General features: G+C 46.4%; 1 protein-coding gene across 1 annotated transcript in view; it reads left to right on the top strand.

The window, feature by feature from the left end:
- LOC133114729 (caskin-1-like) overlaps positions 1-15,000 on the top strand; it is a 67,969-nt gene that overhangs the window by 47,922 nt on the left and 5,047 nt on the right. Inside the window, exons 7-17 of the mRNA XM_061224318.1 lie at positions 550-658; positions 947-1,055; positions 2,911-3,005; positions 4,157-4,274; positions 7,746-7,970; positions 10,395-10,499; positions 10,856-10,962; positions 11,614-11,695; positions 12,269-12,372; positions 14,106-14,207; positions 14,326-14,464. Coding sequence (XP_061080302.1) covers positions 550-658; positions 947-1,055; positions 2,911-3,005; positions 4,157-4,274; positions 7,746-7,970; positions 10,395-10,499; positions 10,856-10,962; positions 11,614-11,695; positions 12,269-12,372; positions 14,106-14,207; positions 14,326-14,464 — 1,295 coding nt within the window. The remainder of the gene's footprint in view (positions 1-549; positions 659-946; positions 1,056-2,910; positions 3,006-4,156; positions 4,275-7,745; positions 7,971-10,394; positions 10,500-10,855; positions 10,963-11,613; positions 11,696-12,268; positions 12,373-14,105; positions 14,208-14,325; positions 14,465-15,000) is intronic.

Below are 15,000 nucleotides of genomic sequence, written 5' to 3'. Positions count from 1 at the left end.
ATGTAATGTAATGTACAATTAGAGTATACAAGTTGCATATACACTCACTGAGCACTTTATCCATCAGAATTAGGAAAAATCAACCACCGTGGTGGAATGATTGTTGGTGCCAGACAGTAGTTTGAGTCTCAGAAATTGCTGATCTCCTGGGATTTTCATGCACAACATTCTCTAGGGCTTGCAGAGAATGGTGCGAATAGCAAATAAAATCCTGTGAGCAGCAGTTCTGCAGGCAAAAATGCGTTGTTTGGAGAGATCAGAGGAGAAGGGCCAGACTGGTCAAAGCTGACAGGAAGGTGACAGTAACACAAATAACCACACATTACAACAGAAGTATGCAGAAGAGAATCTCTGAACACACAACACATCAAACCTGCGGATGGGCTAAAAAATATACATCTACTAAATAAAGTGCTCACTGAGTGTAACTTGTATAGTCAATAGTAGGAAAGTCAACTGTTTTGGATGGCCTCAGGCTTCAGTTGCTGGTGTGGCATCTCAGTGCTGCCCCCTGCTGACCGTGGTGTTAATGTGCGGTGGTGTCTACAGGTTGCTGATCCAGGCCGGCATCGACATCAACAGGCAGACCAAGGCGGGCACGGCCCTCCACGAAGCAGCGCTTTGTGGAAAAACGGAGGCAGTTCGCCTGCTGCTGGACGTGAGTGCCCCCTGTGGGTGTGGAGGGCAAATGCACCTGCTACCTGGTGGGAGAGAGAGACGAGGGCTGCGTCCCAGTGCCCGAAAAAACGCATCCTTGTTTCTTTCACTCTTCTCCTCCTCCTGTCTGGAAGTACGTGATGAGTGGAGGAAAGGAGGATAGATTGTTTTGAGTACTGGGACACACCCAGGGGGTTCCGGGGGTCTAATACGCATTATGAGCTGATATTCTGCCATGATCTTTGACCTCTGACCCCTGACTTGTGACCGCTTGACCTTTCACCCGCAGAGTGGCATCAATGCTGCCGTGAGGAACACATACAACCAGACGGCCCTGGACATCGTGTATCAGTTTACCACCACCCAGGCCAGCAAGGAGATCAAACAACTACTGCGAGGTGAGGGAGGGAGGGAGAGAGAGAGAGAGAGAGAGAGAGAGAGAGAGAGAGGGAAGGAGAGAGGGAGGGAAGGAGAGAGCGAGAGAGGGAGGGAGAGAGAGAGGGAGAGAGAGAGATAGATAGAGAGAGGGAGGGAGGGAGAGAGAGAGAGGGAGTGAGGGAGAGAGAGATAGAGAGAGGGAGAGAGAGAGGGAGGTAGGGAGAGAGAAGGAGGGAGGGAGGGAGAGAGCGTGAGGGAGAGAGGGAGAGAGAAAGAATAATAAACACACTTTCTCTTAGTATTTCTAAATCCCCAATCAAACAAAAGTTCTTGTTTATAGTCTTTGATGTACACTGGGGGTTTTTTTCTTTGATATCAGATTTATGTTCTTTTTTATGCTGTATGCTCTGGCAATACAAAATATAGTGTTTTGTCATTCCAATAAATCAAATTGAATTGAATTGAAAACTGAAAGAGAGAGTGAGGGAGAGAGAAAGAGAGGGACTGGGAGAGAGAGAGAAAGACAGAGAGAGATTAGAAATGCATTCCTATAAAGGAGAGAAATTAGAAATGCATTCTTATAAATCAGAATAACATGTGAGGAGATGAAGCTCGGCTAAGGACCTCTCGTCAAATACCGCATGTTAGCTAACCAGATTGGATCCATGACAGCATGTTTTATTGATGTCTAACATTCATTGTAATAAACAAGACTTTTCCGGAAATTGCTGGGCGATATAGTGTCTGTCCTGGCACTGAGAGCCTGAGGTGGACAGGCGTGGCCTGTTGTACAGCAAATCCATTCATTGCACTGAGCCTTGTCACATTCTTCCACTGTTCCGGTCTGTCTTGGCTTTGGTTTAGGGCTCATGTATAAATTATCCTTTTTTTTTTTTTTTGCTTTTTTTTGCTTTGCACCTTTTATCGGGTGGGTCCACCATTACTGTGATGAATTGCTGACAGCTCAGTACCTTATATTATCCTTTTTTCATTGATAGTGCAGGGCACTTTTACAGAATATTTGGAATAATTTAATGCGCTCCCTTCCCACAGACCTCCAGGAAATGCATATACATAATGAAGACTGTGCCTCTGTGCCAGAGACCCACAGATGCGGGCAGGGCTGAGACTGTTGAGGGCTTGTGAGCAGTTTTAAGCAGTTGTGGGTGATTGTCAGTGGCAGTGTGTGGCTCTAAGCTTGTGAGTGGTTGTAAGCCGTCGTGAGCAGGTTTAAACTGTTGTCAGCGGTTTCGAGCAGTCGAGACTGCTTTTTGAGGAGTTGTAAGCAGTAGTGAGCAGTTGTTTGTGGCTGTTAGCGGTTGAGAATGGCCGTTCGCGGTTGAGCGTGGCTGTTAGCGGTTGAGTGTGCCGGTTAGCAGTTTAGCGTGGCTGTTAGTGGTTGAATGTGCCGGTTGAGTGTGGCAGATAGCAGTTGAGCGTGGCGGTTAGCGGTTGAGCGCGGCGGTTGAGTGTGGCAGTTAGTGGTTGAGCGTGGCTGTTAGCAGTTGAGCGTGGCTGTTAGCGGTTGAGCGTGGCTGTTAGCGGTTGAGCGTGGCGGTTAGTGGTTGAGCGTGGCTGTTAGTGGTTGAGCGTGGCGGTTAGTGGTTGAGCGTGGCAGTTAGTGGTTGAGCATGGGGGTTGAGCATGGCAATTAGTGGTTGAGCGTGGCAGTTGAGCGTGGCGGTTAGTGGTTGAGCGTGGCAATTAGTGGTTGAGCGTGGCGGTTAGTGGTTGAGCGTGGCGGTTAGTGGTTGAGCGTGGCAGTTAGTGGTTGAGCGTGGCTGTTAGCGGTTGAGCGTGGCTGTTAGCGGTTGAGCGTGGCAGTTAGCGGGTGTATATCTTTGTGTATCTAGTCCTCTCTCCGTCTCCCCACAGACGCCTCTGCAGCACTGCAGGTGAGAGCACTGAAGGATTACTGCAACAACTATGACCTCACCAGCCTGAATATCAAAGCAGGCGACGTCATCACAGTGAGTCTCTGGGCAACAGCTCACTTACTCCCACCGCACTAACACTCGATAAACTAACACCCACTCCCAACTTCTCCCTGCAATAACTTCCACTACACTTAGAGAGAACTATCCTTTAACTCCCACTTTTCTCACACCCCAATTACACCTACTGAATCAACACTCACTTAAAGGGGCAGGTCACCCAAAAAAAGATTAATATCGTTTTTGAGATATCCACTGCTGCTCACCTTGATACAACAGGCCTTAAACGGGACCATTTCTGTGGCAGTGAAGGTGGTAAGCATTTACTCTAGTAAAGTTCAAAAGCAATTTCTCTTTCAAAAAATAATGACACAGTCACAGACCTTGTTGTCCGTGGTTTCATCGAAAAGGACTTTCTACCGAAGTACTGAAGCATGCCTGTATTCTGGGGTCCAGTGTCGACGTTTCTATAAGCAAGCCAAGCACTGATCGCTAGCACTGATCGAAACATAGCTCACACTGCAGAATACTGCCATGCTTTGGTTGAGACTTGGATGCGCACAGTTGGCATACTTCAGGTAGAAAGTACTTTTTCAATGGTTGGATAGATCTGGATGGATAGATAGCACTCCAACTAAGAAATATAGCTTTATTTAGCGGACTTACACTTGCTCAATTAATACTGATTGCTTCCTTGTATGAAATGTGTATTGTTGTCATTGAATAGATAGTACAGTTTTATAAAGTAGTCTCTAAAATATTTCTGGCTTCTGGTTTACTTTTGGTGCACTATTCTGTAATGAGGACAAGCCAAGAGTATCACTCTTGGCTTGTCATTGATCATTGCAGCTGACAGAAGTTCTGTCACATCTTTAGTGCCACATGGAAATTCAACAACCCCCTCCCACTGTTTTGTAGACCAACTGGGAACTGAAAGAGCTCTGAGGATATTTCAATGGTGTGTTACAATTGCAACGACTGCTGTTGGAGTGCTGTCGTGCTGTATTATAATCCGTGCCAGTAGAGGGCACTGTTGGTCGTATGTTTGCTATGTGTAGGTTATTCGACTGAAATGAAAGGAAACTTTTTGCATTTTATTTTGCTTCAAGTTATTTGACTGACCAGATTGAATTTCAACATTGTTATATTTTTACGCTGTATGTTTTACCCTTTGTGTTTGCCTGAAGGTGCTGGAGCAACACCAGGATGGGCGATGGAAGGGCTGTATCCATGACAACCGCACAGGAAATGACAGAGTGGGCTACTTCCCCTCCAGCTTGGTGGAGGTGATCAGCAAGAGGGCAGGTGTGCAGTAGTGGTGGGGCAGGAGGGCAGGTGTGCAGTTGGGTTGGGGGGGGGGGGGGGGTTGTAATTCACCTTTATTCAGCCGGTTAGATAAACCAGGAGTTCACTACCCTATGACAGCCTGGAAAATCAATGCAGGTAAGTAAGGAGAGGAACAGCCAATCAGAGGAGCAGATATGGACTTGGGGAACGTCAGATCTGTCACATGGACAGACTGGGCGGAGCACTGAAAAGGGAACTCCCCAGTGGAGTGTCAAAAAGGTACATAGGGGCAGTGTGTGCTGCTATGGGGCAGTGTATGTTGCTATAGGGGCAGTGTGTGCAGCTATATGGGCAGTGTGTGTTGCTATATGGGCAGTGTGTGTTGCTATAGGGGCAGTGTGTGTTGCTATATGGGCAGTGTGTTTTGCTATAGGGGCAGTGTGTGTACCTATGGGGCAGTGTGTGCTGCTGTAGAGGCCATGTGTGCTGCTATTTGGGCAGTGTGTATTACTATGGGGCAGTGTGTGTTGCTATAGGGGTAGTGTGTGTTGCTATAGAGGCAGGGTGTGTTGCTATAGAGGCAGGGTGTGTTGCTATAGGGGTAGTGTGTGCTGCTATGGGGCAGTGTATGTTGCTATAGAGGCAGGGTGTGTTGCTATAGGGGTAGTGTGTGCTGCTATGGGGCAGTGTATGTTGCTATAGGGGCAGTGTGTGTTGCTATCTGGGCAGTGTGTGCTGCTATAGAGGCAGTGTGTGCTGCTATATGGGCAGTGTGTGTTGCTATATGGGCAGTGTGTGCTGCTATAGAGGCTGGGTGTGTTGCTATAGGGGCAGTGTGTGCTGCTATATGGGCAGTGTGTTTTGCTACAGAGGCTGGGTGTGTTGCTATAGGGGCAGTGTGTGCTGCTATATGGGCAGTGTGTGTTGCTATAGAGGCAGTTTGTGTTGCTATATGTTGCCCCCCAGATTATGGGTGTGCTTTGATGAATTATTTTAGTTTTCAATAGAACCATACCTAACAAGGTCAATATCATTTTCAATATGTGATGTAAAGAAGCTGCTGGTGAGTTTTTCTAATGTAAATTGTTGGCAATTTGAGCGCAACAAATATTGACACTGTAGAGGTCCAGCAGTTCAAGAAAAGAGCATTCTGCGTAAGTGGAAATGTAGCTTTATTTTATTTTCGGGTGAAATGGATAGATAGATAACACTCTCGGTAAGTGGAAATATGGCTTTTTTATTTTTTGGGGAAATAATATACAAATCGCTGGAAGCCTATCAATCAGACCCCCTCTAACAAATCGTCCATGGCTATCGCCAAATGGATTGCTACGCAGTGCTGTCTGGGTAATGTAGTGGCCTTGGTTTGATGGATGTTCTGCCGATAGCACATGCCGACCCAATATATTCATTACCCATGTGATGTATAGTTACTTCACAAACACATGAAATGTGTGACATTGAGAAACTAGTTAAATTGAAACTGTAAGGGCTGTTGGATTAACTAAGGATCAGCTGTGGTCAAAACACACAGGTGCAAACAGTAAGCATTTGACATCTTTTTAGGGCTTATTTCTTGCCTTTCTGTCAATAAAATTATGCTTTTAAACGCTGTGAATCATAAAAAAGGCTGCTGTAGTTCATTTTTTTGAGCTGCCATTTGGCTGCTGTACTTAATTTTTTTAATTTTCTGGTGCTTAGCCTTTAAAAAAATATCTGAATCGTCATGGATTGTTTGTGATTTCAGTTTGTCTCATCTTAATATTTTATTACAAATACAATGCTGAAAAAGTCATTCCAAAGTGCAATTAAATATGTGTTTTGTCGCAATTAAATGAAAACAGTGAAATTGATTGCAAATAAGAAATTTTATAAATTGACAGCACTCAACCTTATATGTTTGAGTGCTCACTACCTTGTGTTTTGAATTATGCATTTTGATATGTAGTACATTGCACGATCATCAGGGGCATTCTGATTGGTTGGTTCTGAAAGCATTCGTATGGCTGTAAGTTCTTTTGCGTGGGAAAGTGTGTTGCCAAGCAACCGTGCTCTGATGTTGGAGTACATCAAAATGACGAGCGCGGTTCAAGGAAAGTCAACTGTGTTCAGTGTTTAATCAGCTCCTTTCACTGGTTAATTAAGAGCTGATTTACAGCGAAAGCTCCAAAGCCGGGGTTGAGGAGCCTAGGCAGACCCCAGGGAGAGGGGGTTTCGGGGTGGTTTTGGAGCGGGGGGGGTCGTGAGGGTTAAACTTCCCTGTCAGATCCAGCGGTCACCTCAACGCTTCACCCACTGCTGCTCCACTCCAGACGCTACTGCTGCCTGTACTCTGTCTCGTGCAAGTCACTGCTGTCACTGTGCGCTGTCCCAAACCCGCCACTTCCGTCCCTGTGTCCCGCGCTGTGTGTCACTTCCTCTCCATGATTCAGCACTTCAGATCACACTTTCCTCACTAAAGTTGATTTGTCTTCCTCTTGTACCTGTTTGGAGGTATAACACTGGCATCGTTTTAACTGTAGAAGAAGACCGATTCGGATATGGGGAGCCCCCTGCTGGAAAACGAAAGGTCACGCCGCTGTCCGCGTGGTGTGACATGAGTCACATCTCACACACTGTTACTGTTACACGGTAATGTGACTGCTGAGGTGAAGCTGTCATGAGCACACACGTACACACACACACACACACAGACATACACACGGTGTTCTGGCCCAGTCTGTTCTCCGTTTTCTGAAAGATTTAAAAAGATTTAGCCCAGTTTTTCCTTTAGTCTCCTGCCCTCACAGGGATTACATGCAGGAAGAGTCGTGAGTACTGACGGGTAGTCTTGACGAATACTCATGAGTATTGATGAATACTAATGAATTTTCACACATGCTGATAGATACTCATGAGCACTGATGAATATTAATGAATACTGATGGATACTCATGCATACTGATGGATATTAATGAGTCCTGATGGATACTCATGAGTACTTATGAATATTAATGAGCACTGATGGATACTCATGAGTACTTACAAATATTAATGAGCCCTGCTGGATACTCATGAGTACTGATTAATATTAATGAGCACTGATGGATACTCATGAGTACTGATGAATATTCATAGACACTGAGTTTCCAGCCCAGTTACATCCATATTGTTTCCATTCCCCCTGCTTTGTACATGAGCTACATGAGCTGAAATATATATGTCCATATAAATATATATATATATATATGTGTGTGATCATTTACAGCCATGGCTCATAATATCTCTATAAAGCACAAACCAGTGTGCCTGATAGTACCGTGTTTGCCTCCAGACAGGAGATGGAAATGACTTATCCGCATGTTTAACTCCTTTTGCTTATTTACTTTAAGTTTACTTTGGTTTGTTTCCCCTCTCTTACGTATGTGTTTCTTCTTTGTTGTTTTTTGTTGTCGTCGTCGTCGTCCTCCTCCTCGTTGTTGTTTTTGTGGTCGTTGTGCGTGTCTGTAGGTTCATGGAATGCGGTCATTTGTCCCCAACAGTATGAAAAGATACGGCTCTATGTGCCCGCGTGTGGCCCCGGGGCCGCGGTCCTGGTGAACGGGGACTCGTACCCTCAGTTTCATATCCTACCACCACCGCCACCTCCGCCAAAACATTCCCATCAGCCACTTTTCACTTCCTTTGGCTATAGCAGGCCCTCGATCTCCCCAGAAGAGCTACTCTGTGGACAAGGTACAAGCCTGACACAGCCTCTTATTTCTGTATTATTATTATTATTATTATTATTATAATATGCAAAATTTGAAGGGATGTGTAAAAGAAGTGAATAGTCCACAAATATTTGGGGAGGAAATAAGTATAATGGTGCATAATCTTTGGGCACAGCTGTCACTCTAACTCTCTCAGCTAGAGAGGCTGTCGATTTCACCATTTGAGGCTGTTACTCCAAAACTTCCAAAAGCATGCTCTCTAAACACACAGACCCGCAAGTGTCACATTCCTTCAAGTTTCTATTTTTTTTTTTGAGCAGAAATTATTTTCTCACTGCTTATTGTTGTTTATTGGTTCTTTATTTCCCCATTGTCATTATTTCTATTGTTTCATTTCCTGAACGGAGCACGAAGGCGCCCGTAAGTGCTATTACACCCTGGCTGTAATCATACGGTTAATGGTGGATAAAAATGGCAGTGGTTTGAAACGCAGCTGTATGTGTGCATGCTGGAGAGAGGTTGGGCAGAATGAACTCAGACAGGGTTGTGTGACTCCCTTGTGTGCTCATTGGAGGATTTGTGGTCATGTGACGGCTAGGGTGCCAGTCCAGTTAAATGATCCCAGAACAAGGCGATCAGACTTGCCTGCATTCCTGGAGGGGGTGCTGTGGCTGCAGGTTTAACTCCAGCTCTGGAGGGGGTGCTGTGTACATTCTTGTGTTTAAGTTGGGTTGGGGTCCAATCCATGTTGCTTTAGCCAGCTCAGGAAATTAACTGCTAGGAATGGCTGTTATGTTCTTATCGGATTTTGCAGTCGGTTCAATTTCAGCCCAATTTGTCTGAACAGAAAGGAAATCTTCTCGATTCTTGATTTGAGATATGAAATGTCTACATGTCTTTCTGAGGACATTTAAACCATGGTTTCATGGCAGTCCTTTGAGGTTTCTATTTGGAGTATTCTGGTGTATTTTCCCTATCTTGGTGGGCAGTGAAACCTGCAGAACTCTCTCCCCAGGTACATACCTGTATAGAGCGCTATGTGCGGACCTCGGCAGCCTCAAGGTTTAAATATGATTATTTTTTTATTCAGTAACATATCCAAATTTCCGACTGGAAAACACAAAAAAAAAATGCAATTGAATGTTTGAAACAATGGATCTTTGCTGAATTCCAAACTCTTCTATCACAGTACAAAAAAAAAATAACGTTCATCTGTCAAATCTGCGTACCTCAGGAGACGGTCCTGCAGTGTGGGGGTTGCCAGGTCAGCCCCATTATAGTACAGTGTGACGCACTGTGGATGAAGGTTTGCCAGATCAGATTTGAGGTTTATAAAAGACAGACTTGAAAGATGGCTCCACTGAATGCAAACAGCCCAAACAGTTTTGACAGAGACAGACCTGGGGCAAATGTCTTCTCCAACTACTCTTTTGATGCTGATAAAAACACGTCTACAGATTTTTATTGATTTATTTATTTATTTATTTATTTTACCAAAAATGTAGGGTAGAGTAACGTGAAAGAAGAATTTTGTTCTGAGTTCCGGTGAAAAAAAAAACAGGTGTTTCTTTAAACTTGCAGTAGCCGCAAAGGGGTAAAAGTAGTGTGACCCTTTAAGGTGCGGAATTAGAATGTTTTTAACTCGACTAATGCTGCTAATTGAAAGCAACGGAGTTACTAGAACGTTCCGAGAAACCTGCTCTCCAGAGGGCTAGAGAATGCTTTGGCCCAGGTCTGGTCCCTGTGTCTCTCCACGAGGGACGTCCTGCAAGGCAGAGCAGGGTAGCATTGCGCTGAAGGTAAGGATGTGTGTGCAGGTGCCTGCACACCTGCACACACACATCTACACTCTCCATTATAATACCTGAAATAAGTTCTTGTAATGCACTGCAGCTCATACATCAGTATTTACACATATATAAATATATATGGATGTATTGTGCATATATATTATATATGTCCGTTTTATATATATGTATGTTTTTTAGGTGTATGCGATATATATGTACACACATGCATTTTATTAATGTATTCATGTTTGACTATATGATTGTATGCTTAATACATGTGATATAGTGTATATATAGATGCATGTGTGTATATTTGTGCATATATAATATACATACGTGCATTTATATATGGTTTCAGAGACAGCTGCACACAGATCTATGTGAGCCTGTTGCCAAGGTAACAGCCAGGTGGCCCTGATTGGAGGACGACCCCAGCATCCGCCCCCAACCCCCCCCCCCCCCCCCCAACTCCCTCGTTAGAGAGCGAAACCCCACCCTGTTCTGCTCCCGCCCCCCACTGCCCACACCACCCCCAGCGCCCCCCCCCCCCTCCCCCACACTGCGTAGCGGAGCATGCTGGGACGGTTCTGGGTGTGACGGGGGAGCAGGAGGGCCGCGGGGCCCCTGCCTCGTTAACGCTTGGTTCTGTATTGAAGGTTCCCGCGGCTCCGAGTGCAGCCCGCACGGCTCCCCCACCCTCAACACTGGCCCCCAGGGCGGCGGCAGCGAGGAGATTTGGGTCCTGCGCAAACCCCTAGCAGGTAACAGCCGGGCAGCCTCCTGTCCCGCTGTCTAGAGGACCATCCCCAGGCCCCCGAGTTAAACGCCATGATCCCCGAGCCATCTCCAGCCCTGTGAGGCCTAAAGAGGACTGCTCTCCCCCCCTCCCCCCCCCCTCCCTCCCTGGCACCGGTGTCTGGGCCTGTGTGTCCCTCCCTCCCCCATCTCACTCACTCACTCACTCACTCACTCACTCATTCAGTCTGGGTGTGTTGTCCTGTGTGATGTGACTCCAGTGCATTACAGTGTGTGGGGTCGGTGGTGGCGCGGCTAGGGGCCAACGCTGGTCTGACGCGTCTCCGTGGGGCCACGGTGGGGGGGCGCTCTTGTGTTCCAGGGGGGGACCGCAGCAGCGGGGGCAGCACGAGCAGCGCGACCAGCGGCCGGTCGGCGGGGAGCGGGCAGAGCGCTAACGTGCTACACGCTCAGGCGGAGGGGGTCAAGGTAAACACGCCTTTACAAAAAGCTCATGAAACGCATTTACTATGACCGTTGTTTCTGTTGATGCCCTACATGCGGGTTTTGCTGTTCATGTATTTGATGCTTTTTCGCATGTAGAGGAGCTTATGCACTCGTAAATTGCTTTGGATTAAAAGTGTCTGCTAAATTAGTAAAATGTAAATAAGGAAAGCGCTGTTTCTCTGGTGCCCTCTGCTGGCCAGCCAGAAAGCTGCCCTGGGTTGGGATTTTGAGGTTTGTGATTGGCTGCATTAATGCTCACTCTCTTTTAAAAAGAAAAATTGGGGTGAAAACACAGTTTCTTTCTTCACATCATGTTATGGAGATTTAGAAAAAATTATTCTCATTATTAAATATTATTAAATATACATACAAAGGCTGGCTAATAAAAAAATAAATTAATGCTCACTCTCTTCTGATTGGCTGCAGTAATGCTCACTCTTGTTATTGGCTGCAGTAATGCTCACTCTCCTGATTGGCTGCAGTAATGTTCACTCTCTTCTGATTGGCTGCAGTAATGCTCACTCTTGTTATTGGCTGCTGTAATGCTCACTCTCTTCTGATTGGCTGCAGTAATGCTCGCTCTCGTGTGATTGGCTGGATCACGGCTCACTCTCTTGCTGTTTTTGGCTGCAGCTCTTGGCCACTGTGCTGTCCCAGTCTGCCAAGGCTAAGGAGCACCTGCTGGAGCAGTCCAAGTCTGTGGAGCTGTCAACAGGTACAGTGGGGCTCACACACGTACAGCAATCTGTGCAGTCTAGTGTCTGACTGTAGTGTGATTGTTACACTGACCTCCTCACCACCACCGACACACACATTCATATGCACACACACACACACACACACACACTCACACACACACACACACACACACACACACACACTCACACACACACGCATGCAGCACACAGACATGCACACATATACGCACACACGTATATGTGCACGCATTTTCTTGGTTACCCACCTCCACAAACTCAGACAACATACAGGTGCACGCACATGCACACACACTCACACACACACAAACACACATATGCACACACACGCAATCACAAACACCCCCTCTGTCACACACAGTCATTAACAGGTATTGACCTCTGTTTGCTGGCACACCCTGGAGTGTTTTCTCAGTTGGCTCATAAAACTACAATACCCATAATGCTTGGGGAGAATTTTCATACTCAGTCACCTTTTCCCTGAGCCATATGGCAGCACCAGAGGGAGACAGGAGAGACGTGAGGCCAGTGTGCGTGTGTGGTCAGGGATAACGTCTGCGTGTGTTCGGCAGGCTCCTCTCCGCGGATCCAGGGCTCCTCCAGCTGTCCTTTCCACGAGCAAGCGTACGGGGACGCGGGCCCAGGGAGAAAGGGCGAGGGTCCCCCTGAAGGGAAGGTAAGCCCACCCCGAATGGACAGGGCGGCAATGTCACTCACGTCCCCTCACACGCGCGTACAAGTGACCCCAAATGTCAGAACTGTTTCCTTTTGGATTGAAAGTGCGAGGATTTAGTCTAACCGTTTCCACCCCAGTCGTGGGAATTTTGGTTTGTCAGTGTGACACTATAGAGAAGTGTACTTGCCTGCCGTCCTTCTGTTGATGTCCGAACGGCACAGTTTGGCCGTATGATGGCCTGGAGCAGGCTTAAATTGAGAGAGTTATTGGTAAAAGAAATCACGTTTGCCTCCCTGTGTGCTGTAAATGTCTCGTGTTTTCGGCAGTTGTTTCAGAGCTGTCAGACTGCGTACATTTGTGTGTCAGCTGTCATTTGGTGCAGATTGCATACGTTCCTGTGTCAGCTGTCATTTGGTACAGATTGCGTACGTTCCTGTGTCAGCTGTCGTTTGGTACAGACTGTGTACGTTCCTGTGTCAGCTGTCGTTTGGTACAGACTGTGTACGTTCCTGTGTCAGCTGTCGTTTGGTACAGACTGTGTACGTTCCTGTGTCAGCTGTCGTTTGGTAGACTGTGTACGTTCCTGTGTCAGTTGTCATTTGGTACAGTGCTTGGATGAGCTGCCCAGGGTGTTGCCGCAGCAACTGTGTGGGAAGTCACCTCACATGTTTTTTTACTGAGCAGAGAAGGACAAAGAACAACCGGACAGAATCGATACAAAGCAAGCTGATATACAGGCGACTTACCGCCTGACAGAAGCAGCTTTACACTTGGTCTGCTAGCATTTGTCATGGACGGGCATTATTACATAAGGCAATATATTTCCCAGCAGGAGTCCAGAATGTGGGAATTGTCCTGTTGGCTGGTTTGTAAGAGGAAGTGCTGTTGAAAGAAACAGCTCAAGCTAGGTTTTGAAACAGCGGGTAGCTGGTTGACCAGTTCAGACCAGCTCCCAGCTTGACATGGTTTAGCTGGTTGACCAGTTCAGACCTGCTCTCAGCTTGACATGGTTTGACCAGGTCAAGCTGTTTTGAAACAGCTGGTTGCTGGTTGACCAGCTCAGACAAGAACTATCAGCTCAGACAAGGTGCCAGAACTAGCTGGTTGACCAGCGCATACCCAGCTAGACCAGCTTTATGAGCAGCTTGGCCATGCTGGTTGACCAGCTCATACCCAGCTAGACCAGCTTTATGAGCAGCTTGGCCATGCTGGTTGACCAGCTCATACCCAGCTAGACCAGCTTTATGAGCAGCTTGGCCATGCTGGTTGACCAGCTCATACCCAGGACTCTTCTTCTCGTGGCTGCACTCATCAGTCATAGCGCAGTTAGTGAAGCAGCAAACGACAGTCATGGAGCAGTAATGAAGCAGCAAACGACAGTCATGGAGCAGTAATGAAGCAGCAAACGACAGTCATGGAGCAGTAATGAAGCAGCAAACGACAGTCATGGTGCAGTAATGAAGCAGCGACCGACAATAATCCTGAATGTGCTTGTGTCAGTTGTGCTAAATGTATTTATTTTGTTGTTTTTGTGTCCTGCATTTTTCACTATTAGGAATTATAACCTTATTACCTTTATAACGTTTATGTATTATTTAATGTATGCGTGTGTGTTTGTGAGCTTTTCTGTGTGGGTGTATTTGTGCATGTGTGTGTATGTGTGTGTGTTTGTGTGTTTTGGAGTGATCTTGCACTGTATTGAGTCTGATTATGGAGAGGGGCGTGTTCTTCAGGATCAGACAGCCACTGCTGTGACCAAGCCTAGCCACCGCAAGAAGATGACATCAGAGATGAACAAACTGAGCATGACTGAGGGACTGCCTGACCACAAGCCTGTGAGTATAAACACACCTCAGACACACACACACACACACACACACACACGCATACACATGCATACTGTACACACACATCACACACATGCTTAGTAAGATTTTCTCTGTTTGCCTGCAGGGCAGCCTGGCTGAGTGGCTATCTCTGATCGGTCTGAGTCAGTACTATCAGGTCCTCATGCACAACGGCTACGAGAACATAGAGTTCATCACCGACATCACCTGGGAGGACCTGCAGGACATCGGCATCACTAAGCTGGGTAAGAGAGGCAGAGTCTGCACAGATGGGCCCCACAGTCAGGGGCCCAGCAGCCCAGCGGGGATGACAACACCACTGTCTTTTTACCGTTTTAGTCTTGTAATGAGACTTATAAAAAAAAATATTTTTCTCTCAGGTAGAAATTAACTTGTTTTATGTCGCTGCTTGTAAACCTCCTTAACCCATTGGCAAATCTTGCAATGAGAAAACTGTCTCGGCTCATTGGCGATATTTTTGATAAGTAATACAAAAATCAAATTATAAGACGAAAATACTTGAGATGGATGTCTGTGCAAGTGTGATAGGAAGAGGCAGCAGATATCCAATATGTGATGGCCTGCACTCTGCCAAACTGTCTTAATCTTCTAGTCAGCTTTTTGTACTTGTATTTTTCTCACATTTGCCTTTGTATTTATCTCGGTGCTGTAATTGCTTTACTGACTTGACCTATTTACATATGTACTAGACTTGATGTTCACAGCTGTAGACCGATCCTTCATGTGAATTGTACCTGATCCAACCTGTGCTGCAGTTGCT

Source organism: Conger conger, chromosome 16, assembly GCF_963514075.1.
Source record: "Conger conger chromosome 16, fConCon1.1, whole genome shotgun sequence".
NCBI lineage: Eukaryota > Metazoa > Chordata > Actinopteri > Anguilliformes > Congridae > Conger > Conger conger.
The sequence above is the reverse complement of the archived record's forward strand: the minus strand, read 5'-3'. Positions and strand labels throughout refer to the sequence as shown.